The sequence below is a fragment of the Eucyclogobius newberryi genome, unplaced genomic scaffold (assembly GCF_026437365.1).
Source record: "Eucyclogobius newberryi isolate DKJ021-1_F unplaced genomic scaffold, fEucNew1.0.hap1 SCAF_19, whole genome shotgun sequence".
Taxonomy (NCBI): Eukaryota; Metazoa; Chordata; class Actinopteri; order Gobiiformes; family Gobiidae; genus Eucyclogobius; species Eucyclogobius newberryi.
Window position 1 is genome coordinate 26,759,542 of NW_027315823.1, and position 25,000 is coordinate 26,784,541.

At 38.2% G+C, this 25,000-nt stretch overlaps 4 protein-coding genes across 5 annotated transcripts in view; 1 reads left to right on the forward strand and 3 right to left on the reverse strand.

The window, feature by feature from the left end:
• Positions 1–6,075, reverse strand: part of zmynd10 (zinc finger, MYND-type containing 10) — an 11,154-nt gene extending 5,079 nt beyond the window's left edge. Inside the window, exons 1-8 of the mRNA XM_072452932.1 lie at positions 5,851–6,075; positions 5,551–5,659; positions 5,100–5,216; positions 4,962–5,015; positions 4,738–4,890; positions 3,402–3,490; positions 3,214–3,308; positions 2,644–2,816 (exon numbers count right to left, since the gene is read on the reverse strand). Coding sequence (XP_072309033.1) covers positions 2,644–2,816; positions 3,214–3,308; positions 3,402–3,490; positions 4,738–4,890; positions 4,962–5,015; positions 5,100–5,216; positions 5,551–5,659; positions 5,851–5,939 — 879 coding nt within the window. The 5' untranslated portion in view covers positions 5,940–6,075. The remainder of the gene's footprint in view (positions 1–2,643; positions 2,817–3,213; positions 3,309–3,401; positions 3,491–4,737; positions 4,891–4,961; positions 5,016–5,099; positions 5,217–5,550; positions 5,660–5,850) is intronic.
• Positions 6,076–6,581: 506 nt separating this feature from the next.
• Positions 6,582–11,317, reverse strand: nprl2 (NPR2 like, GATOR1 complex subunit). The gene is made up of 11 exons (XM_072452497.1): positions 10,950–11,317; positions 10,274–10,365; positions 10,027–10,195; positions 9,852–9,960; positions 9,564–9,700; positions 8,816–8,913; positions 8,702–8,738; positions 8,335–8,428; positions 8,144–8,261; positions 7,466–7,608; positions 6,582–7,387 (listed from the first exon to the last, which is right to left on the reverse strand). The coding sequence occupies exons 1-11, from the start codon at positions 11,025–11,027 to the stop codon at positions 7,320–7,322; spliced, it is 1,143 nt and encodes a 380-aa protein (XP_072308598.1). The 5' UTR covers positions 11,028–11,317; the 3' UTR covers positions 6,582–7,319.
• A 282-nt stretch (positions 11,318–11,599) lies between these two features.
• Positions 11,600–21,910, forward strand: hemk1 (HemK methyltransferase family member 1). Of its 2 annotated transcripts, XM_072452519.1 has the most exons (11): positions 11,602–11,837; positions 12,262–12,435; positions 12,624–12,715; positions 13,063–13,156; positions 14,837–14,953; positions 15,625–15,689; positions 15,775–15,824; positions 16,110–16,215; positions 18,140–18,235; positions 19,554–19,664; positions 20,411–21,910. In XM_072452519.1, exons 1-11 carry the CDS (start codon positions 11,772–11,774, stop codon positions 20,448–20,450), a joined length of 1,011 nt encoding a protein of 336 aa, XP_072308620.1. In that variant the 5' UTR covers positions 11,602–11,771; the 3' UTR covers positions 20,451–21,910. The 2 variants fall into 2 exon arrangements, with proteins under 2 accessions (XP_072308621.1, XP_072308620.1); XM_072452520.1 differs by lacking the exons at positions 12,624–12,715; positions 13,063–13,156 and having other exon boundaries at positions 11,600–11,837.
• On the reverse strand, positions 21,186–23,168 carry cisha (cytokine inducible SH2-containing protein a). Its single transcript, XM_072452522.1, has 3 exons — positions 22,757–23,168; positions 22,206–22,369; positions 21,186–22,080 (listed from the first exon to the last, which is right to left on the reverse strand). The coding sequence occupies exons 1-3, from the start codon at positions 22,774–22,776 to the stop codon at positions 21,596–21,598; spliced, it is 669 nt and encodes a 222-aa protein (XP_072308623.1). The 5' UTR covers positions 22,777–23,168; the 3' UTR covers positions 21,186–21,595.
• Between the last annotated feature and the right edge of the window lie 1,832 nt (positions 23,169–25,000).

A 25,000-nucleotide genomic window follows, 5' to 3' on the forward strand; every position in this document is an offset into this window, starting at 1 on the left:
TGTTTTACTCTCACCTTTATCATGTTGGTAGTATTCACACGCTTGAAATATTAATAATGTTACTACAGTTGATTTGTATAGTGTGTTTCAAGAGACCTAAAGCGGTTCACACAGTTCGATCACTCACAAATACTTAAGCACACACAAACACACAAACATACAAACAAACACACAAATACACAAACACACAAACATACAAAGATACAAATACACACACACACACACACATAGAAACACACAAACATACAAACACACACAAACACACAAACACACAAACATACAAAGATACAAATACACAAACACACAAACACACAAACATACAAACACACAAACACACAAACATACAAAGATACAAATACACAAACACACAAACACACAAACATACAAACACACAAACACACAAACATACAAAGATACAAACACACACACAAACATAGAAACACACACAAACACACAAACACACAAACATACAAACACAAAAATACACAAACGCACAAACATACAAACACACAAACACACAAACATACAAACACACAAACATACAAACACACAAACACACAAACATACAAACATACAAACACACAAACACACAAACACACAAACACACAAACATACAAACAAACACACAAACACACAAACATACAAACATACAAATACACAAATACACAAACATACAAACACACAAACACACAAACACACAAACACACAAACATACAAACATACAAACACACAAATACACAAACACACAAACACACAAACACACAAATACACAAACATACAAACACACAAACACACAAACATACAAACACACAAATACACAAACACACAAACATACAAACACACAAACACACAAACATACAAACACACAAATACACAAACACACAAACATACAAACACACAAATACACAAACACACAAATACACAAACACACAAACATACAAACATACAAACACACAAATACACAAACACACAAACACAAACACACAAATGCACAAACACACAAATACACAAATACACAAACATACAAATACACAAACACACAAAAATACAAACACACAAACATACAAACACACAAATACACAAACATACAAATACACAAATACACTAACACACCAACACACAAACATACAAAGATACAAACACACACACAAACATAGAAACACACAAACATACAAACACACACACACACACAAACAAACAAACAAACACACAAACAAACATACAAACACACACAAACAAACAAACACATACAAACACAAACATACAAACACAAACATACAAACACACACACACACACAAGCACAAACATAGAAACACAAACACATACAAACACACAAACAAACAAACAAACAAACACAAACATACAAACACACAAAAAAACATACGAACAAACACAAACACACAAACAAACATACAAACACACAAACACACACACACAAACAAACAAACATACACACAAACATACAAACAAAAAATACAAACACACAAACATAAAAACAAACAAACATACAAACACACAAACAAACACACAAACAAATATACAAACACACAAACAAACAAACATACAAACAAACACACAAACAAACACACAAACATACAAACAAACAAACATACAAACACAAACATACAAACACACGAACATACAAATAAACACAAACATACAAACACAAACATACAAACACAGTCAAGTGGGATTGAAGGCCAGTTTAATCAGTGATTTAAATGGACTCATGGGGAGTTGGAGGATTTGGTGGAGGCGTTGGTGGTTGATCCTATGAGTTGAAGTTAAGTTCATGTTTCCATATGATCTGTCTGAGGGGAAGCATGTGAATCATAAACAATAGCGGGCCAAGCACTGCCCATTGTGGGACTCCTTGGTGGATGAGCGGGGCACATTAAGGGCCATGCTGTCTGTTGGAAAGATATGAGCAATTTCTTTGTGCACTAACCAGAGCAGTCTGAGTTTGTCGCTTTGCCTCATGCCTCAATCCAGGGGTGTACAAACTGAAAAAACAGCATGTGCTCTTAGCGGGCCTGTTGGGAAGAGCGTGTATTATTCCTGCTGCTAAAATGATATGTAACATGTAAATGTGTGCAAGCCTGCGAGACTAATCAAACGTTATAACAGCGTTTGGATCCAGGAGCGTTTGATGGACTCTGGAAAACTTGATAAATGAGGCCCTAAATTTACCCATTTGAACAGAACAAAGTTGGGTAAAGCAGCTTTAATGCGTTTGTTTTGGCCATGTATTTAATCATTCAAAGAGGACACAATTGTCAAAACGACTCTGATTGATTAGAAAGGGCCCCTCATGTAGTTTTATAGTTTAATCAAACTATCTATCAATTGTAAGTTTCTACAGATATGAAGAAGGTTTTATTTCATGATTCATTTATTCTTGAGTGTCTTCTTCTATACATTTGGCCAATGAGTGTCGTGAAGTAAATCAAACTTGAGTCAATAGGGGTCAGGCTTTCCCTATGTAAAGACCGTTGAGAGATCTCATCGTTGTTACAAATAGCTGCGAAGTCCATTCAATTCCAAATAAAACAGTCACATCGATAGTTTGACCTCCAGTACCACAGAACCGGTCACAGACATGGGAACAGTGGCTCTTAAGACTCTTTGGGGTCTTGACAAACCTTCAGGAGCTGGTTCTTATTGTAGTTGTTGAACTCATATTTCTGTTGGCAGTTTTCATTGAGCAGAAGATTGTACAAGGCAATCCAGGCCTGTCCGTCGAGTTTAGTCATCTTTAACCGGTCCTCAGGGGGGACATTCTGCCATTTGCCATCGATGTACTTTTCACCCTGATCTTCAGCAAGAAACAGAGGAACACTTTAAGATGGAGCACAGGTCGCAAGTGTCAAAAAATGTAATATTTTGTGACGAAATGGTTGTGACGAAAGTCTCCTGAAGTGCCAGATTTTTTGTTTACAATGTCCTCAAGGTAAATAGTTGCACAAGTAAGACTGTTGTTGACAGATGGACCAATAGACCAATACATTAGTCGGATTGAGCGCCCAGTAAAGCGGCAGGGCCAAAGAGTTGGGTAAATCTATTTGGATATGTTTTTGAAAAGCAGTTTCACACAAAGAGTTATAATGGATCTTGCCCTCGATCTCAAATTAGAACATTTAACCAATCTATTCAATAGCCACATATTTGATTATTTTGTATTTAAGTATTGAATTTGGATTTTTGTTATGTACCTGCTTTACAACGGCTCCAAGGGCAGCATTTGATGAGCTGGACCAACACACAGGGGATGTTATGGGTACAGAGCAAGCGGTTTATCACGCTGATACTACAGAAGAAACATGTGGAGAAAAGCGGAGAATATGCACTGTATTTACGATGTCACAACCAAATGCAGCCTTGAAATGTGTGCGTTACATACCTTACTGTGTGATCGCTGATATAACGCAGGACGGAGAGAGCCTTAAGTGAAATCTCAAACTCCAGAGCAGCATTTTGGCTTTGCAGCTCCTGTCGGACAAAACAGTTTCATAGTTACATAATAGATTATATCAAAACATAAAGTGATCTGTATCAGAACACAGTAATGCTGTCCTAAATGATTGAAGTGATTAGTTTTGGTTTTGTAGCCATACTTTTAGGAATAGCTAGGAATCCTAAATCCATGAAAAATTTGCCATAAAATCAGGGACCAAAAAATATAACCTGGGAGGCCCCAAGAGTCAATTATTTAAGTCGTAGCGGATTAAGCAGGCTTCAGAGCGGTTATACAGACAGCTAGTCTAGGGACGCGTACCTAAACCCACGTTCAGATTCAGGTCCTGATTCGAATCCAGAGGTTTAGGTTCAGGTCCAGATCTAATGAATCACAAGCTACTAGCTACGAGCTAGCTGCTGAACTATAGCTTAACAGTTAACACACATTCATGTGTTTTACTTGAGGAAGTAAGTATTGGTATAGGGGCAGCTGTTTCAGCTGATACTATGTTTGTCAAGTGTATTACTGGTTTGACTGGGCTGTTCCCCACACTTGAAGGGGGTCCACCCACACTTGAAGGGGGTCCACCCACACTTGAAGGGGGTCCACCCACACTTGAAGTTTAATGCCTAGATACATTTGGATAAGATGGTTAGAGCAACTTGTAAACCATCAGAGAGCTCTTTTCTAGTTCACCTTTATTATTATTATTATTATTATTATTATTATTTATTTTATTATTTGCTTCACTTTAGCAGGAGGACCAGGAGAGCCACGGAAAAAGCGAATCACAGGTTAATTTCAGAAGGTCATACAAATTGCAAAAGGTTTTCCTAAAAGGAAAGTTTTAAAAATCCCTTTAATCAATTGTGATTTACAATTTGTTTCAATAAAAGCTTTTGTTTGTCATTAAATAGTATTTTTAAAACTGTTTTTGTTTGTTTATTTGCTTTTCAAATCATCTATTAAAAATCGGTTGAATTAGAGCATCTGCAAATAAATATATTGAATTGTGTATTAAAAACGACACCAAATTGTTTTTAAAAATTCTTATCAAAATAATTTGTTAATTGATGTATTAAATATTCTATTCATATTATTATTTTAAGTATTATTACTTTGTGCTTTGCCCGAAATGTTCCACAGCATGGCATTAAATGTGTCTCTCTTGTATTTATTCAATGATATACTTTAAGCTCTTTGAAAATCAGTCATTCTTACCGTGAGTCTTACTCTTCACGACCAAGTGTTATACATAAAACGCTGAGTATATTCATACCTCTATAGAAGAAGCACCAACTGCATGGACATGGGTGAGCTCCTGGTGCGTTGTGTCCTTCTCCCTGGACACTTTACTGACCAGCAAAGTGAGTTTACGATGGCAGTAATCCACCAGGTCCAGAACAGAGTCATCCGCTGCCTCACATGAGTCCTGCACGCAAAGACAAACTGTGAGATATGCTTCACAACGCAGGGCTCCATTCAAAAATACAGTATACAAACCTTGTGGAACATTATCGTTTCAAGTAGGTTTATTATGGTGGCCTCGTGGTGGATCTGGAACAAGTTGAAAATGACATCGATAGAGATAATTTTCTTCACTAATGTTTCAGATTTCATTGTCAACATTCAGATACTCACCACTATGTACAGTTGGAATGTGTTTTGGGGCTTAAAGTCTTGAAGTTGGCATAAAATAGGGAAAATTTTGTGTTTCCAGACTTCAACCAGAATCATCTCGTGGACAAGGACGGATATCTAGAAAAGAGAGGCCTTTGAATGTTACGTAGACCAGTGTTTTTCAAACTTTTTTGAGTCAAATGTGATCAAACCACAACATTTAGCAAAGAATGTGGCACGCTCATATCATCTGTGCCATATGTGGATTCATCATGATTATTATGTGTATTTTTCTGGTTCATAAGCTTGCTCGAGACTCTCCAAAATTGGTAACTTATTTCATTAAATACATGTGTGATTCTAATAACTCGATTTTGATGTTTTCATTTTGTTTTTTCAAGGCACACCTGGTAATATCAAAGCACAATGCTACATTATTGTTGTTGAATATTTGACAGGAGATAATAGTTACCTTTCCGTGGGACACCAGAAGCTCTTTCACATATTCATCGTGCATGGCAGTAGCACTTATGATGGCCTGCATGTTCAGTTTCTCTATGTAGTCGTGCTGTTTAAACCACCTGCAAACGCCACAAAATACAACAACATAAAAAAGAATAGGCTACGACAGAAACAAATTACCAAACCAAAATGGGAAAACACAAGTCTACAAATTTAGTATGTTTCTTGACAAAACCCATAAACCTGATAGTTTACACATTAGACTAGCTGGCTCACTTTGCATTGATATCATTAGCCACATGTATCTTACCCTGCAGATCCCACGTCCTTTAGGGTAAAAGTGGTCAGACTCTGAACAAACCCTTCTGCTTCAGGAGGCAGAACAACGCACGTGTCCATCGTGTTTCGTGTAAAACGTTGCACTGTTCAAATAATAATAATAAAAGTGGTGTTGAGTTAGATCGGTCTCTCGTGGCTTCAAAAAGTTAGCGTTAGTCTCTTTGTAGTTTGGCCGTTCTGTTTGTTACCATGGTGACAGTACACACCTGCAGTTTCTCTGTTTGACCAGAGTGGGGCAGCAACAGCGCACACAAACAGCACAAAGGCAATTAAAAGACACGCGAAAGAAATCATTTAAAATATATATTTAATGATTTTAATATTTTACATTTTAGTTTCATTTTATTATATTTTGTGATGTTAATAATGTTAATATTTTAATTGATTTATTTGTCTTGCTATCTATTTATTAATTTAGGAAGTGAACTATAATTATTTTTCATATGTAATACTTTTAATGATATATATTCCTACAGACCTGTATTTAGACCTGTCAACATACTTTTAGTACTCATATATATATATATATATATATATATATAAATCATATTTGACACTCAAACAGCAAAAAAAAGTTCCCTTTTATTGAACTTCAATATAGTAATTATCCTGAAAGGCCAATTCAAATTACTACCATTTCAATCAATGTAGCGTAGGATAAAAATGGGCCAATGGGTAGTTTCACTCATGAGTTAAAACAAATTGACAATTAATCTTTCTTATTCATTTGATATCACTAGTGAAAGAGGTTATCGATCAGGAGGTAATCAGATTGGGCACTACTTCAATGACCTCGATGACAGAATGCCAGTGTGTGGAAAGCCTCCTCCGTCACGTAACAACCTTCTACTCAAATAATTGTAAAAGCCCGATTGTTATTAGCAACTCTAAATACTGCAGTGTATGTGCCAATTGATTAATAATGCAACAAGAACACAAAATAAATCAAACAGGAAGCATACATTCTTCATCAAGGTGCTTTGCTTTAGCAGTAAAATGAAAGGCCATAACCTTAAATGAACCTTCACAAAAATGTTAGATAACAGCAACAACTCAGATGTTTTGAGGTGCTCACCATTTTCTAAAACACACATTGTCCCAATGAAATTAATCATAGTTTTACGTTCACCAGCCATGACATTTAAATATTACAGGTGATAAAAGCTGTAGACTGGAAACGTCACACGAGAGCTGCAGTTTTGGAAATGCTCTGACCAGATCACAATCATTTCAAACAATTCATCTTGTTTCACATTATGGACTTTAATGCCATATTTACTTATTCCCCCCCACAAACAAAAAGTGGCACGTTGAGCAGATGAGCTGTGATGTTCTCAGTAGTCAGTATCTTAAAGCAGATGGTTGTGTACGTTATCATGAAAAGACGTCCATATTGTTTTTCACTGCCAGTGTCCATAGTTTCTTTGTTTCCTTTTCAAATTACTTCCAGCAAACAACGATGTTCGGATCATTTTCTAGTCGCTCGTCCAACTCCTGGTAACTTATCCCTGTGAATGGTAGGCGCCGTAAGCATTTTGTTTGCACTCAATTACCAGACAGACAATCAAAAACGCCCCGAAACATACCCGTTTTGCAACAGATCTCGTCGTAACTATGGCATCCGGTGTAGAGCCGAGGAGGCCTGCTTTTCTCATCGCGAACGACCTTGACGGGATACTTCTGCAGCCTCCGAATTAGACATTTCATGAGGCCAAACTGGATGAGCTTCCTGAAACGGGCCAGATGTGAGCCACATGTGGATCATAAAAAGTCCAAACAGATCTGACTTTCTAGAAATCGTTAAGTGGGGTTTTCAGGAATTGTAAAGTCTAGTGCGCAGATGTCTTTCGTTTCCACTGAAAGGAAATTGAATATCTATTTGTTCTGGTATTGAATTTGAGCCCTTTTTTCCCCTCCCGGATAAGATCTGATTTAGAGCAGCTTTAGATTCGCCTTTGATTTGGTCACATGTTCAGGCTTAGTTTTGTACATTATTTGTTACGGGTTAGTTATTAATTCCTCATGGGTCAATTCTGGCTGGCTTAGTCTAGTTTTGTCCAAGTTTATTCCATTATGGGCAATCATTTTGCTGTGGGTTAGTTCGGTCAGTGCAGCTTTGGTTTAGAGCGGGCATAAATAAAGAAAGAAAAATGTTGTCTAAATAATTAAAATGTGTCCTTAAACAAGTCTAAAAATGCTCTATCTATCTAAATGAGTTCTGAGGGGGCACGTGGTCACAAAGGTTAAGTTCAGTGAATAAAAACCTCTCGTTCACTCTTTGAAGTTGTAGTGAGTATCGAGAACAAAGGTCACGGACTGTAGTTCCTGGACTTAGACCACAGTAAAGCTGGAAAACATCTCTGAGGCTGGCTCGCTTTTGACCTGAAATCAAAACAATGACAAATGGAAAATTTTACTCAAACTCTGGGCCAAAATGAGAATTAATCGTGTTTACCCGGCTTTGTGACATAGCTGAGACACTCCTCTTGAATGGACTTGTCATCGATAAGGCTTTGCACTTTTGGAGTTGTGCAATAGACATTACTGTACTGTACAGGACATAATATAATGAATGTATGAGTAATTGGAGAAAAACAAAAGGAGATTATTTATTTTGCAGTTGCCAAATATGGTAAGGCTATCACTAAAGCAATGGTGGTATGCAGTGACCAAATGTATTTATTTGTTTTGAAGATTCCACTTTGCGTTTGGTTTTAGTCCTGCTTTTGAGCTTGTTTACATCCAGCTCTGTTTGATTTAGATTTGATCCTCCTTAATACAGAGTAAATGTGAACCACTGTATAAGAAATGTGCTGTGTTACCTCAAATATTGACACCAGGGTCACAACATCATAATACCTGTAAGTACATTATATTAGAACAATGTCTGTTTTCAACATCACGCAAAATTATAAAATCTCATTATTTATGATTACAGTAAATTCTGCACTGCAATTCGGACAAGATTGAGCTCTACATCCGCCTCTGCTGAGATTTTCTGGATGTGTCTAAACCCATCAATATAGGGCAAGATCTGAAAAAGATAGCACAAACACAGTTGTTATGTGATAACAATATTATAGTATAATATATTATACTCCCAATAATCGCACATGCACAGTTAAAATGCTCTTTCACAAGCCGCTGAAGTGTGTCCCAATTCTTAGAATGTTTTGATCGACACTTCGGCAAAGTCTTCTCCAGCAAGTTTGAAACGTTGCGGACTTCAGGCAAGTACATTCCCCACAATGCATTTCACCGTAATGTTTTCAAGCTTTTGTACATAACAACTTAGCAGTGAGCGCTAACTGGATACAATTGAAAAGAATGTCTTGACAGTTAAACTAATATTAAAATATTTTAAATAAATCTACGACCATAATAACACTGTAAAAATGTTAAGCATGTTCTCATTTGTTTGAGACCAATACAACATATAATTTAAACTAAACTGAGCAGAGGCTTTGTGATTAATTTAACAACACAGTGACAGCTGTTTTACGCTGCTATTTTTTCTTTACCGCATTCACAAAGCTCTGAAGTGCGACTGTCCAAATTCTCACCTTTACCTTCTGCGCCCATCTGCACTCACACCCTTCATGCACTTTCAGAAAATGCACACTTCCGTCAAGTTTGTAGTGCGTAGTGCGATTATTGGGACAGAGCCAGAGAAAGTGCTCTTACCTGTTGAGTGGTGAGGTCCCATTGAGATTTAACAAAGTGGTCCTTGCACTGACTAAATACAGGCACGTCATATTCTTGAACAATGGCCGGGTCTTTCCTTGGCTGGATTTCCTTCAGATGAATAGTATTGGATGTGTCTAGAAATATAACATATAAAAACAAATTGTACAATACTGTCATATGCATACAGTTGTGCTCTGTAGGATTAGGGTCATAATGCCATAATGAAGACATACTCTGTGGTCATTATGTTAGTGGAATGGAGCGTGGATATAAAATATACATTACCTATAGGGAGTGTGCAGGCTCCTGTAGCATTTAGTTCTTCTAGCAAAGTGGACATTATGGGCAATAATTTCTGTTTACTTTCTTCATTGGATATAAAGCCACTTTCAAGCTGCAAAAGAGATATACATTATTTTAATAAAGGATTCTTCAAAACATAATAGATAACTTTTGTTACCTCGAGTGTAGTGAGGTAGCCAGAGAGTTTCTTCACAATCGGCTCCAGTGGACAAGTGTTGATCTGAGCGTCGCACACGAGGCCAAGATTAAACAAGAGTGCATTTCTACTGTACTTTTTATGCTCAATGCACACGGGACAGCCAATCAGCTTCTTTCCCATTGCAGTCCTGTTATAAAAAACAAAAATGAACTGAATGCTATGTTGAATCGATGCACAATGACGCTTAAATGTTCAGATTACATACACTGTTATTAGTTTGTTTTGCAGCTCTGGTTTGGTGATAATGTAAACCTGGACCGTGTCAAAGAGCTCGCGAGAGATGTACTCCTCTGGAACCTGGTGGGGAAAAGAACACAAGACAAAGTACTTATGGTTGAAAATTAACGTATGGGGGGAAATGCCAAGTAAAATAGGATGAATAATAAGCACTAAATCAGTCAACACTAGGGCTGTGCAATTAATTCAAATGTATTTAGCAGTAATTGTGAGGTCTACAACTCTGTCAGTAAAAGTGTGTGGTTTGGAGTGAAATTCAGACTTTAGAGGAATACGTTTGACAATTTTATGCATCTATAGTTTTTATGTTCAGGAAATAAATATTGAAAGAAAAAATAATAAGAAAAATCAATATGAGGGGGGAAAAAATGTGGTTGATTTTTTATAATATCGTCCAGTCAACACAGTAGTAATAGGGTTATATTGGTTTATAATATATATTGATTTCATATGTCCTGTGGTGGGATACACACTTTGAATGCAAGCCCTTGGTATTATTGTAATTAATCGTGTATTAAGTAATTAGAAGTAAGAAAACACGTGCTGGTGAAAATAATTGAATGCATGTGTATGAAACATTGACTGTATCGCATCATATAAGGACGACATACGTTCATAATAACAGAACTACACAATTAACTTACCTGATAAGTGATCTTTGGTCCTAGAGTGGGGTGAAATTCACTGAAGAATATGCATTCTATGCGAGTATTCAACCCCATAGTCTAAATGCTAAAATAAATAGTTATAAAATACATCGGATGATCATCACTTTCAGGATTTGCAGCTAAAGAGGAAGCTAGCTAGAGTCATCTATATCCGGATTTATTACAGCGATCTGAGCGCTTTAAGCCGTGATAACACATTTCACAGTGTACTGAAAAATACCCTCGACAAGGACACCGCTAATTCTACTGTCCTTCTCTTTTCTTTGTATAAAACTTTGCTGCAACTCTCAGAAAACACGCTCCACCAGAATGAACAACAACAACGGTGTGTTTAGTGGCTGTTGGAAAGCATAGCAACATGTGGTTGTGTTACCGAAGATGCCGTTCTAAAATTGGCACAAATCTCATTCGTTCATGTAATATATTTACTAGTCATAAGATTTATAATATATGTGACTATCTGTGTATTTTTTATTGATCGCTAAATGTATTTTTTTTCCTCATTTTACCGGGGTATACTTTCTGACACAGAAAATTCCTTATGACCAGAAAAGCGGCATGGTTTCCTTAGCGACAGACTGCGCATGCGCACACAGTCACATGACAAAAACGCATGCACGTTTCATGAAAGGAACTGAAGCCTTAAAATACATTAAAATAACAATGTCAGTTGATTAAACACCTGTACGTGAAGAAAAAGACAGTGATTCCACCTCGACGCTCTAAAGCGAGGCTAAAATGAATGCGGATTCTTTAGTTTATGCGCCATTTTAACACTTCTATTTGCTTTTGCCAGCCATGTGGAGGAGGAGAGTCCTCAATGAAGTGTTGACTTTTGTGGGATGCAGGAATATTAAAACACAGGTATATTATGTATTCATAATTTTATATTTATGTTGTCAACATGTATTTAAAGCACATTAAACAGGGAAGTAAATTAATGTATTATTGTTGTTAGTGTTATAGTAGCCTACTACTGTTTTATCTTATACAAATTAGTTCTGTATAAATATTAAGTAAATGTGTTTGATATGGTAAGAATAAAAGGCAACCCACTTTCCTAATAAAGCATTTATTTATAATATTTTTGTTGATCCATATTACATTGCCATGCTCCTTGGCCTTTGACACATCAGAGTAAATTGCAAAGCCTATATGAGAACTTGTGTACAACCTTAATTCCATACACCCTTTATGATAGAGAATTGTGAATGTCGCTAAATAATTAAGTAAACTAAAATTGCATCCACAAATTAACTCTTGTCTTTCTTGGATGACATTTTTACAGTTTGTTTGGGCCCTTTCTGCTGTGCGCGCCTGCAGTGGCCCAGCTCTCCCTGTGCACAGAATAACAGCTCTGCAGGCAGTGCATTCCTGGAGTCAACATTTCCAGGAGGAAGGTGTTAGTGAACCGGACCTGTCGAGCCGATACATAACAGCCCATGTACTTGGGGCCAAGACAGTAAGTGCCCTCCTTGTACACTCTTCAGTCACTATTACGACACACTTTTTGTTACATTAAATCATTCCATTTATTAGTAACAAGTTCTGACGGTTACTTTTTACTTTAATACATTTGCTTTCTTTTGGTCACAGCGCAATATGTTCAGGTTTGGTCCTACTTATTTTTATACAATTACTTGCTCCTAGATTGAAAGTGTCATGGCCGAGACGTTATCAGAGCTTCTCAGTCCTGAAAAAACACAGCAGATATGGAAGCTCTGTGCCAAACGACTCCAGAGGTAATTTTACCTTTTTATTTTGTCAAATCAATCACTATTTCATATTTAGTGTTGGGTGGTATTTGTGGGTTTGGGATGCGATTTTTCTATTGATAACATTAAATACGGTACATAAAAAGTAATTTCACAAATATTGAACCTTACCATTTATATCCAGATTAGACTGACTAGGTGTTTTTAAATTGTATTCATTTTTTGCTGTAAGTATTTCTTCCTTGGATCTTATGAATGTTTGTACAACAGCAATTTGGATTATCTTTCAAGTACTGATATTTAAGTTAAATTAGGACAGTACTTTATTTTTTTAATCTTAAACGTGGGTCTGTTTTCTTGATTGTGTTGTGTAGGATGCCAGTGCAGTATGTGATCGAGGAGTGGGACTTTAGGGACCTCACTCTGAAGATGAGACCACCTGTGTTTATACCCAGACCTGAAACCGAGGTGTGTTTTGACCAAACTGTACACTCTGGTCTGTTTATGTGTAATAAGCTGACCTGACAGGCACAAATCCATAAATCACGCACGGGCACCAGGGTCACGTATTACCAGAGGCGAGTGAAGTGTATAGGGGTGGGCGATTCTGACAAAAAGGAATAGCACGACAACAAAATTCAGGTGATGGTGCGTAAATCCAACAGAACTGTGTTAAAATATGTCTTTAAACGTATGAATTGAGGTTTAATCATCAGACAAATGTGAAATGTCTGTCAAAGAAATATCACCTCATACCACTATTTGAAAGTTTACAAAATGTATTTTTAAATTTACTATTAGTTTGCTCTTTTTGTAGCATTTACCCCTATAAAGGATAAATTCAACTCAAATTTTGCATATCTTCAAAACGACAAATACGATCTCAATCTATATCCATTTCTATATATTGCACACCTTTAGTAGAGTAGCTAAAACTGTCCACCGGTAAGAGCAACGTTACTACTTTTAAAGAAATGAATCAAGAGTGAAAAAGTATTGTGTAAGCTATTACTCAAGTAAGAGTAACTGCCTGGACTGATTTATAATTTGAATTCTATGTTATTGGAAGAACAAAACATTAAATAATGCACAAAATACGGTAATTTCAGACACAGAAATGAGAAAAACTAACAAATGTTCAAATCATTTCACATTGTTAACATAAAGCTATTGTCACATGTAGATTTACTCACACAGAGGAAACAAAACTTCAAACTAAATATTGCTCAAGTAGGAGTGAAACTATGGTGTTTGAAAACTGCTCTGCAAAGTATAATTTCTTCCAAAAGTTACTGGAGTAAACGTAACCCGAGTACTACCTCTGCTTATCACATTGTTTTTTTAAATCGGGACGTTTCCTGCTTTTGCTTTTGTTAAACTTGCTTGCCTTGTTACGATTCAATATGAGGGAAAACATTGTGATACTTTTTTTTTTGTCATTTGAAACCTTTTAAACCACTTCTGGGCGAATGAGGGTTATTGAATTACACCGACTCAATCTAGTATCTTCATTTTATTAAAATTACAACAACAAAAACATTTTGAAAGATTAGATTTAAGATAAGATTTGACAAAATTGGACTCACATCATGGACCTTCATGGTGCCTTAACCTTTCTTTTTAAATTATTCTTCTTTCTTTTTTCCCCCCTTTTTTTTCTTTGATGTCTTACTTTTCCTAACTTAGCATTTTCAATTGGACAATCAATTAGATTTGACCCTTTTGTCCAGCACTGTCTTTTATTTTATTTATTTTATTTATTTTATTTATTTTATTTATTTTATTTATTTTATTTATTTTATTTATTTTATTTATTTTATTTATTTTATTTTTTAAATTGTATTTATTTTATTTTTTTAAATTGTATTTATTTTATTTTTTAAATTGTATTAATTTTATTTTTTAAATTGTATTAATTTTATTTTTTAAATTGTATTGATTTTATTTGTCTGTACATATGAATTGTGTTTATCTTGAATTGAAAATAAAATAAACGAATAAAGAGATTTAAGGTCCATTTCATGTATAGTTATTTATTTAATATATTGTTTATACATTTTATACTACAGCTGCTCTTGTACACACTTAAATTGACCTTTTCTGTGACAAATACATAGGTTCTCTTATCTTATCTGCTTGTTGTTGCAGGAGTTGGTTGAAATCGTTCTCTCTGATCTCAGGGAGAAAACTGAGAGCTTAAGCGCTGTAGAAGTGGGCTGTGGTTCTGGTGCCATCTCTTTAAGTCTGTTAAAGAGCCTCCCTCAGGTGAGAGGAATCACTCAAGCTTTGTGCATGTTTAAACTTTTATTTTAGAGCCCTTTGCAACACTGAAGGTGAAGTGACCAAAGTGCCTCCCATTGAAATCAAAGCAATTTTAAAGCATGCACTACAGTGAGATAATAAAACAAAGTGTTCAAAGTGACACTGCATTGCTGAGTGTTAAAGCCAAGTCTGAATGAAAACGAGGTCAAACGAGGAGGCGGGAGGGCTTTAGAAATGAAAAAAGTAACATTTTGTGATCTGTTCTGAAAACTGGAAGCGACTGGGATGAGAAAAGGTCTAGGAGAGCTGGGACTGGACTTTAATATCATAAAGAATGTTAAAAGATTGGAACACATTATACTGTGAAGTGTAAGGACATTTCATTCCAATCCTGAATACAAACTGTAGGCTTTCTTCTGTGTCCTTCAGTCGGTTTAAATAAATAAATAAAAAAACGCAGGCATTCAGGCTTTCAGCAGTCAAATACGGGTATATACATTACCAACAGTGGCAGAGCTTTTCCCTCATACATTCTCTATTATCCTTTACGTTCCATGAATAAGTTAAATATGTTTCTTCTCCTCTAAATAATGTTATATTGGTTGTACTGAAGGCGCATTGTTGTACGCAGTGGGTTAAGTGTGCGTTTGATTTTATTGAAAACATGTCTTTAGCTCAAAGCCGTGGCATTGGACCAAAGTGCGGACGCAGTCAGTTTAACCAAAGAAAATGCTTTAAGGTATTTCTGTTTCCTTGTTGTAAAATCATAAAGCGTACATTGCATTTGAAGTGATTGTTTACATATTGTCTCTTTTAATTTGCAGTCTGGGGCTTGAAGACCGGTTACAACTTTATCATTTGGATATTTTTAAAGGTGCAACACAAACTTCATGATGTCCATTTTATTATTACTTCCAAATGTGTAAAAAGAAATACACTGAAGTCCTCAAAATCTTGCTGATCAGTATGAATCAGTATCAAAAGGTTTACTTGGAGTTTTCTTTTGTGACATTGGCTGAGTAAAGTTTCCCTAATTTTCGTATGTTTTATGCCATTGTGTTCTTGAGCAGGACACATGATTACATCTGTATGACACTCGCATGTTATTGATTTAATAGAAAAGCCGCTTTAATTATTCACTCTTCTGTTTTATCCTCAGATGCAGAGACGGTTTTGAAGTGTTGTGGTGGCGTTCCAGCCCTGGTCAGTAACCCTCCGTACCTTTACACAGAGGACATGTCGTCACTGCAGCCTGAAGTGCAGCGGTGAGTCACTTTACAAGTTTATTCTTACTCCAAGAGACTCTTGTATTAAATGAAATAAAAAATCTATAATGTGACCCTCCCTCGCCTGTTAAATATTAATGAATGTTTTATATTTGTGTGTAAACCAAGTGTAGGGCTTAGCCCAATTCAAACACAGTAGCCTACAGCCTATAGCGGGGCCATTCAACATCAGCGGGGCCATTCAACATCAGCGGGGCCATTCAACATCAGCGGGGCCATTCAACATCAGCGGGGCCATTCAACATCTTGGGCCAAATCAGGCCCAAGTGCCAAATCAGGCCCAGGAGCCAGGCCAGTGGGCCCAAATCAGGCCCAAATCAGGCACGGGGGCCAAATCAGGCCCTCCTAGCAATTCAATCGGCCCCACGACTAGTGTAATTGTGGGTTAGCACTAGTTCAGACCTAGTTTCATAAAACGCACCTACTGCTCACCTGCAGCCGCGTCAGGCTCGTCCTCACGTTTCCGCGTGCCTAAGCGCATGGATCTATCATAATATAGTTCCCTCAGTGTACGGGGCAAAATGAAGACGGAGAAAGACAGTTCGAGCTGACGCAGAAGTGGACAGAAATCTACGGGAGACGAGAGATGCGATGCGCTCCGTTGCGCTAATAAACAAACGCATGTGTGTGTTGTATCAGTCCGCACGGGGGAGTGCGCATGCGCACTTCCGCCTGCGTTCTCGAATCGCCGAAAAATCGTCCATACCGCCTTTAAGTTGAATAGCCTTAACCTATATGCTTACATTTTATTTTCTGAGTTATTATATCAAATCATGTCATGCTTCGCCATGTACCACCAAGACCTGTCCCACTTTTGAGACTTGCAGGTGTTCACTTCTAGTGGAGAGTCCGAACTCTGCTTGTCTCTATGGAGATGTTATTGATTTGTCCAGAATGTTCCAGCATAGATTTAAACTTTGCTCGCTGGAGCATGTTTTTGTAGGTATTTTTGAACAATAAAACTACATTCAATTAAATACATACAATTATTTTAATGCCATATTGTTAACTCTCCAGGCAAAGCAATAACTTCCCTATTGAAACAAGCAGGTGATGCCTCAGCTGAACAGTTACATTGTGCATCTTTACAGTATTTAACAGTCCTTAATACTAGTGCAACCGTTTTCTCGTTTGTCAGAAATATTAGCTTCAGAGAATAGACTGTGACTTTCTTTAGAAATTCATTCAGCAAATAAATATCATTATCTGAAAGACCTTGTCTGTTCAAAAGAAGAAATTGCAAAGCATCTAAGCTCCATTGTTGTTTCCTTAACCTTGTCTTGGTCTGTGTTTTGCTACAATATACTCAAGCATACAGAGGAAAGAACCCTTTACAATGTAGGCCTATTTACCTAAAACGCATGACTAAAATGAGAGAAAGGAAAAAAGGCCAGACTGAAAAAAAAAGCCTATTAAAAAGTGTGTTGGTTTGAAGAACACACTGACCCTGGTTCATCCCAGAATGATTGATTTGACTGAAAATAAGTGGAACATAGCTTTATTTTTCACGTTTAACATGCCCAGCAGCTGATGGTGGACGAACAGAAGTTAAGAAAAAGTTGGATCAAGTTGGGATTGTTTTCAGTTTCAAATTGATAATTAACAAAAAAAAAGTTTATATTGGGAAAAGTCTTTGGTTTTAGCTTCTTGTTTATCGGTGCCATTTTGAGTACTTTTCACCAATTAAAAGCTAAATTTCACTCTTAATTAATTGCTAATGCATCGTGCTAATGTTTTATCACTCTCAAACCCAGTCAGTCTCCTCACCCATGTGACTTTACAGTAACAGCGTGTACTTACCGAGCCTGTACATGTTAAATTTAAATGCACACAGTTGAGTACCAGTATATGTGTGTATAGTGTTTCTAGGCCGTTATTTATGCTGTGTGTGTGTGTGTATTAGTTTTGAGGACGCCGCTGCTTTAGACGGAGGAGCAGACGGACTCACGGCGATCAGACAAGTCTTGAGTTTGGCGTCGCAGATTCTCCTAAATCACGGGTAAGAAAAAAACGTAAAAAATAATCATCCCCTGGCTGCCCCCAAACACAAAACAAGCGAACCCTCCCACCTGGGTTTGATTTGTAATCGCCTTTTCACAAGAACAGTGTGTACCGGCGAACGTGGATTAAGTTGCTCTTTTCTTTTTTTCTTCTTTTTCACTGAATAATGCTCTAGTTCCGAATATGTGACCTTTACTCCGCGCAGTACCTCAGAAAGGATTGGGCTTTCCAGGAACTGTCAATCTTCACCAAGTCTTTCAAAGGTGTATGCAATTATTGTGCTAATCCAAAGTCTGGATAAACGGTGAAGAAATAAAGCCTCTGCAAAATCAATGCACACTGGAAGGTTTATTTTCTTTTAAAAGGGGACGTATTGTGAAAAATAAACTTCAGTGAGCTTTTCCTCATCATTGGGTATTCAGAGTTGTATTTTTTGTTGGTTCATACATGTTTGAGTTCATCCTGTATTCCCCTGAAATTGTGGCTCAAGAGCTCAGAAGTAGTTTTCTCCTGACCCCTGACCTCGCCCACATCCCGGTGCTTAGTTGTGATCGTTTGAAAACTCTAAACTGAGAGCGACACATGTAGAGTTCTAAAATGTCACGTAGCCACTTTTCAATAATAAAAACATAATATAACGTAACGTGAATGACAATCACTTGTTACAGTGAAATTCACCATGAAGAGGCGGGGCTTATCAGTTCTGCAGTTTTGAACAGGTCAATGAATGAATGTTATTTAGGTCAATATTGTGGTTTATAAATGAACACGACGTAAAATACTGTAAAGTACCTGGGGGGAAAAAAGCATAATTATGTCTAGAAATTCCTGTCTAGAGGAAATATGTTGGACCATTTAACAATTTCAAATATCATATCTTTTGAAAGGTACAAGATCGTCAAAGCGAGCTCAAACAAATTTTTATTGTAAATTTACATCTGTGTTGCCTTTTGCTCTATCCCAACATTTTGAAGCCTGTTTGTATCCAATTCTATCAAAATGAAAATATAGGAACATTTGATTTTTATTTGCTCTTCGTTATTTTATCGTAGAACAAAGTGATATTTAATTTAATTCATTGAAGTTGAATTTCATTACATTTACAGGCTCGATTTAGGTACATTTCTGATGGACTGCCAGGTTGAATATTGTCGTTGGGATAGTAAAAAAAAAACATTGCGATTGTAATTTTGATCTTTTCTCCACCTGTGTATTTGAGTCCCACCAGCGTTTAGTCACAGTTCGTTAAACCCTGAAGATTAAAGATGCATCAGGAAAATGTTTTATTGGAGCTGCGTTGTTTCTTCAACCCGCAGCCGTCTGTATTTGGAGGTCGATCCGAGACATCCTCCTCTCATTCGGCGATGGGTGGAGTCACACCTGGAAACGCTGCATTACGTCCAGACTAAACACGATTTCAACAACAGGTGTGTACAGAGCTCCCTTTAATCTCCAACGCAACGTTAAAGACACTATTAAATTGTCGAGGGATGTAAACTGACCATCTTATCCAGCCCGAAACTTAACCAACTAAAAGGTAATATAGGTATTTATCACTATGAAGGCCTAAACCAGGACTTCATCAGAATTAGAGTCTAAATGTATTTAATTTAACCTTATTACATGTTTTTGTGCTATTTCAGAGTCTCCACCTCAGGGAGCAGTTGGCGTTCCACTTTGAATAAACTAGGCCTAAACCTAAAAGACTAACCATTGATTGATTTATTTATTCGTGTAATATCAAAATATGATTACAGTTCTGACCATATTGCAAATTTAAAAACTGGTATCTGGTGTTTTTTTTAAGCATAATGTATCTGCATGATCTAAAACCCAATTTATCTAGGGACCCAAATTATGGCTTTACCAAATTAGGACTTAACCTAGGACTTAATCCACAACTAAACCAGAGCCAATATAGATCTAAACCAGGGCTACTCTAGAACTACACTAACTAATCCAGGACTAAACCAGGACTAAACCAGGACTTAACCAGGACTTAACCAGGATTTAACAAGGACTCAACCATCATTTACCCAACAACACTAGTGTACGCTGTAACCGTGATCTGGCCCTATAATAAGAAAAACCCACGATGCAATTTTCATAAAAGCTATTAATAACTTGTCGCACCACAAACTGTAATTTAATGTTGTTTTCTCTATTTTTTCAGGCCGAGATTTTGCATCCTTCAGAAAGAGGAGACAAACTAGAACCGCAAGCAAGATTTGGAGTGAGATCCTATTACGCTGGCCTTAGCCCAGGCCGTTTCAGCTTCTAACTCTCCTTCCCCCACCGCTGATCCCACGTACGTGCGCTTTCACCAGATCTGATCACGCGCATTTCCCCGTCAGGGCGACTAAACGCTTTGAAAACAATTTAATCCAGACAATATTTGCATCGTGCGCTTTGGTTGCAAATCAGAAGATGCCCAGGATGGCACAGAACCAGGCTCAAAGCTGTAGGTAATTATCAGGGCTTTTCTTAGAAGCCGCGCTCTGCGAATCTCGCCCTCCTCCCAGGAACCATTCACCAGTTCTGTGAATCCGATGGAGAGCACGTCCACCCCTTCGCCTGTCCCCTCGCTGACTTGCATACGAGCAAGGCACATTTAGCATAACATATTCAACACATTGTAATAGAAATAAACAATAAAAGCTGTTTGTTCAGAATGTTAGATAAGCATAATTCACCTTCCTGCGTTCTATATGCATTTATATCATTTCATTTGATAAATAATGGGAAAGAATCTTAGTTTTACACTCGGGGAACATACAGGCGTTCTCAAAATGGACCTGCGTTTGTATCTGACAGAGGCAAATGTTTAACAGAAAGATGTTACTTCTGCATTTGCAAATAAGCTCCGGACGTGATTTCTGACTAACCATTTGCGTACTGCTGACACAAAAGATGATCAAAGCAGGGGGGAAAAACTATGACCACCACAATTGACTCATGAATTATTTTAATATAAAATGTACACATGTAAAAAGTAGAAAAATCAAATATTTTACCGAGAACAATAAAATGGCAAAAAAGACACCTCAGTGGATTGAGTCTGTCGGGTTGATAAAAGCGGTCCTTTTCCACTGCAATAAAACAAGGAAGTGTATTCAAAATGTCACAAATAATGATTGTAGCTACAGTACCGAGGTGGTGAGAAGTTTCTGTTAAAGAGTGCTTGATCTCGCGCATAAATAAAGGTGAGCCTGTGTCCAGTATATTGTGACGCCGGGGGCTTCCAGCCGCTGCAATAGATTTACTCTTTAACGGGCAACAAAATAGCCCCGTCATCACAGCTTCCTTTGAAAGTTGTTTGTCCGAGATTGATTTACTTGAATGCAGCGAGGGCCACGTCTCATACCTTGAAGGGATAGTCCTGTACGTAACGGAGAAGGGGCCCGGGGAGAGGTAGCGATCCGGCGCTGTCCGTGTGCCGGTTTATGACCAAGCGCGTTAAGTGCTGCAGCGACGGTAGTCCTTGAGGTTTGTACACGGCACGTTTCAGTTTCAAGACAATGGAAGAGTCCAGAGTGCCCTTTGAATCCGTCTTCTCCACCTCTTTTTTCTCCTCCTCGTGCTTCTCTGGCCCCATGTAGTGCTGCACCAGGCTGGGTATGTTCGAGAACGTGGACAGGCTGGGGCGAGCCGGAGAGCTCGAGTCCAGCAAAAACCTCGACCCCTTGTATTGGATCCGTATGCTGGTGGGGCCGCGTGCCGTCCGGACCGATAACGTGAGCATGTACATGGGGTGAGAGCTGTCCCGAATCAGGAACGCTCCTTCTGTGGCCTCCTGCAGCGCCGCGTGTGCCTGCGCTGCCGTTACCGCACCCCAATACCATCCTGCGAAAACATACAGTCGGCATTATTGAACCACTCAAATTAATGATTAAACCGAATGCCCCTTGAATGCAAACACAGGAAGCATCCGTGGAATCATATCAACAGGTCGAAGTCGTAAAAATTACCTGCATTTTCCAGGTAGCAGAAGTTGCTGGCAATCGTCTGCAGGTCTTTCGCGGGGTCCCAGAAAAGAGGGGCATTTTGGAGGCAAGAGTTGGACTGCACGTTGTCCGTCCGCATGCCCAGCAGACCGTCAGGGGCTGCAGAAGCGGGCAAGAGAGCTCGAGGGCTGCAAAAGCAAGACATACAGGCTTAACAAGACTTATAGAGACATTTTGTTTTCTTGTAAGGTCCATACAGAGCCAATTTTAGGAGGTGAAGTCTATTTTTTCTCTCTCTCATTCACAAAAAAAACAGGTTGTTGGTTAAACCCATTGACCCAGGATAAGTTACAATACAATACAATATTGACAGTGTCTGATGTGTCATAAGCATTTGTTATTAGTAGTTAATAATCTCTGGTAATTAAGGGTTTATTTATATGATCAAGGCACTATTACGCCTGTAGAGTTTTGGATGGGGGGAAAAAAGACAATTAAAACTGAGCTCCTTTTGAACAAAACCAGCTACTTTTACAGAAAAGTGAACAAAGGGGAAACAAAAGAAGTGGACTTACCTTGGCACACAAAGAATCATACTACAGCGTTATCCCCAGAGTCCCACGCGGATTGTCAGTAATGTTTCTTCATACAAAAAATTAAGAGATACTGAAAAATACTTAAAAAGAATTTAGGAAAAGGACTGGATCTCCGGTAAGTGGTCTCGCCGCCCGGACGTCTCGGTACGCGGAAATAAACAGGTCCGTGCGCGTCTCCTCTTGAATTTAAAGAACACGAAGTACGGCGTTTACGCGTAAAAAAAAAGATCATTCACCGAAATAATTCAAACGTAAAGTCTGTGTGGCTGTGGTCTGGAGTGTGTTGTCACGGGAATGAGCTCCAAATGTGTGAAGGACGCGCTGTATAGGCTCTGCTTTTAAAAATTGCCATTTCCTAGAAGTCTATTCTGAGAACTCCTCCAGCGCCGAGGGCCTGACGTCACCGCGGGCGCACCAATGACGCTCCGGCGCGCGCGTCCGCTTCTACGCACCCGGCGCCGCTCGCCCTGCGCCCGCTCTCCCCCGTAACATGACTTCAACACCGCCCGAAAGTCCCTCTTCTGGGTGCCGGGCTCGGGGTGTCTGCGCGGTGCTTTTTTTTTTTTTTTGGTTCCCGTTGTCCGCAGTTGCCGCGCGCGCGTGTTCCGCCTCGGCCCGCCGCGCGCGCTCCCCGGAATCGCGCCGTGTGTGCGCTTCTCTCTATCCGCTTTCCAGGAACCGCGGTCGCGTTGACTCCGCCCACCGCCGCGCGCCCTGACAGCTTTTCATTCTGGGAACTGGCCGCCTCGACATTACAGATAATAGGAATGCACACGAGCTGTTTGCAGTGGAGCACATTTCCCTCTAGTTTTTTCCCCGGAGTGCGATAATTATACTTTTTACAGAAAACAACTTGTTATTGTGGCCCGTGTTTCTGAAAAGGTATTCTGTTATTATCGACGTTTACAGGCCTAATCTCCTGTCGTGCAGCACATTTGCATATTTTTAAGCAGTGTTTGGTTCATCCAAAGACTATCTCCACGGATGATTTACCCAGAAACAGTCTTAATGTTTGTAGGTTAAAGGAGGTTATGGAGGACTTGGACTAACTTCAGTGATCTGCAAGGGAAACTACTTGGACACAGTAGCTCACACATTACAATACTGTAGCAAAGATTACAAGAAGAAGAAGAATTTCCCAGTTTTAACACCCTAATAATACCTTAGTATTTAGTAATAAGTAAGTAAAAGTAATAGACCTTCTAAATAAACCAAATGCTCTGGATGAGATCAAATGAATATAAAAATGTATTCACATCATTGGCTTATTGGGTCTCTTATGAAGTAAGATTTGTCTGTAGTTTGTGCCATATTATGGACCATATTTCTGCAGGTCTAGTTCCGCATGCCATGATTTCACTGAGCAGTCTTGGCGTTGTTTTTGTCATTTGAGAGGCCCTTTGTGCATTCTTTACCGGGCCTATTATATTTGTCACCAGTGCAATAGCGATTCCTCTTGTAGCAAATGCAGCTTGTCATTCACCACACCGGTTCAATTTTAGTCCTTGGAGTGGTGTTGTTTGTCTAATTAAGCACTGGTTGAATTTTCTTCAATTGTGTTCTCAAAATCTGTAGTAATAAAACCGTTTGTGAGAGCTTAGATGAAATAAAAACATAAAAACAGCCAGAACTCGACAGGGGAATACCATTTTCACATCATTAGACTGTAAACTGATTGCGATGAAGGAAATTATTTGTGTCTAACTTGCAACTAAAACAATTCTTTATCCAGCTTTTTCGACAAACAGTGCTTTTAGGTTTTGTGGCCATATTCACGAGAGCGTGCTGATCCCAGCTAGTTCAATCAATCTCCACGTTTTTTCCTCTAAGTGGAGTTCTTTTCTAAGAAGTCTTGTGGACTTTATCTAGCCGGGATGAACAAATGTATTCCGGGGAAGTTGACACCCACTATTACAGTAAAGCGTTTTCATTATGTGAGTAGATTAGAGGCGGTAGACGTGAAAGTACAACATTCAGACATTTGGGTGATTTCAGGCCATGTTTTGAAATATAGGCTACTTTTACCAAATATTTTTTACAAGCGAGTGTATTTACAAATCCTCTATTTGTCTGACAAGTGAGAAATTGCAAGTAAAAGTGGATATTGTTAAATTTGTTTGCCTTGTTTTCAACCATGCTGATTTTGGAAAAAGATGTTTTGGGTTTTTAGAAGCATTGTAGTTAAGTATATGCTTTTAGTCTAAAGTGTACATTTAAACACAT

Excerpts from the sequence above, each read along its gene's own strand:
- nprl2 (XM_072452497.1), bottom strand. The coding sequence starts at position 11,027 with ATGGGGTTGAATACTCGCATAGAATGCATATTCTTCAGTGAATTTCAC. Across the intron at positions 10,366-10,949 it reads GACCAAAGATCACTTATCAG|GTTCCAGAGGAGTACATCTC; the intron begins GTAAGTTAATTG and ends TTTCCCCACCAG. Across the intron at positions 7,388-7,465 it reads CGAGATCTGTTGCAAAACGG|GGATAAGTTACCAGGAGTTG; the intron begins GTATGTTTCGGG and ends TACCATTCACAG.
- hemk1 (XM_072452519.1), top strand. The coding sequence starts at position 11,772 with ATGTGGAGGAGGAGAGTCCTCAATGAAGTGTTGACTTTTGTGGGATGC. Across the intron at positions 12,436-12,623 it reads ATGTACTTGGGGCCAAGACA|ATTGAAAGTGTCATGGCCGA; the intron begins GTAAGTGCCCTC and ends ACTTGCTCCTAG. Across the intron at positions 18,236-19,553 it reads CAGATTCTCCTAAATCACGG|CCGTCTGTATTTGGAGGTCG; the intron begins GTAAGAAAAAAA and ends TTCAACCCGCAG.
- cisha (XM_072452522.1), bottom strand. The coding sequence starts at position 22,776 with ATGATTCTTTGTGTGCCAAG. Across the intron at positions 22,370-22,756 it reads ATGATTCTTTGTGTGCCAAG|CCCTCGAGCTCTCTTGCCCG; the intron begins GTAAGTCCACTT and ends TTGCTTTTGCAG. Across the intron at positions 22,081-22,205 it reads CTGCTACCTGGAAAATGCAG|GATGGTATTGGGGTGCGGTA; the intron begins GTAATTTTTACG and ends ATGTTTTCGCAG.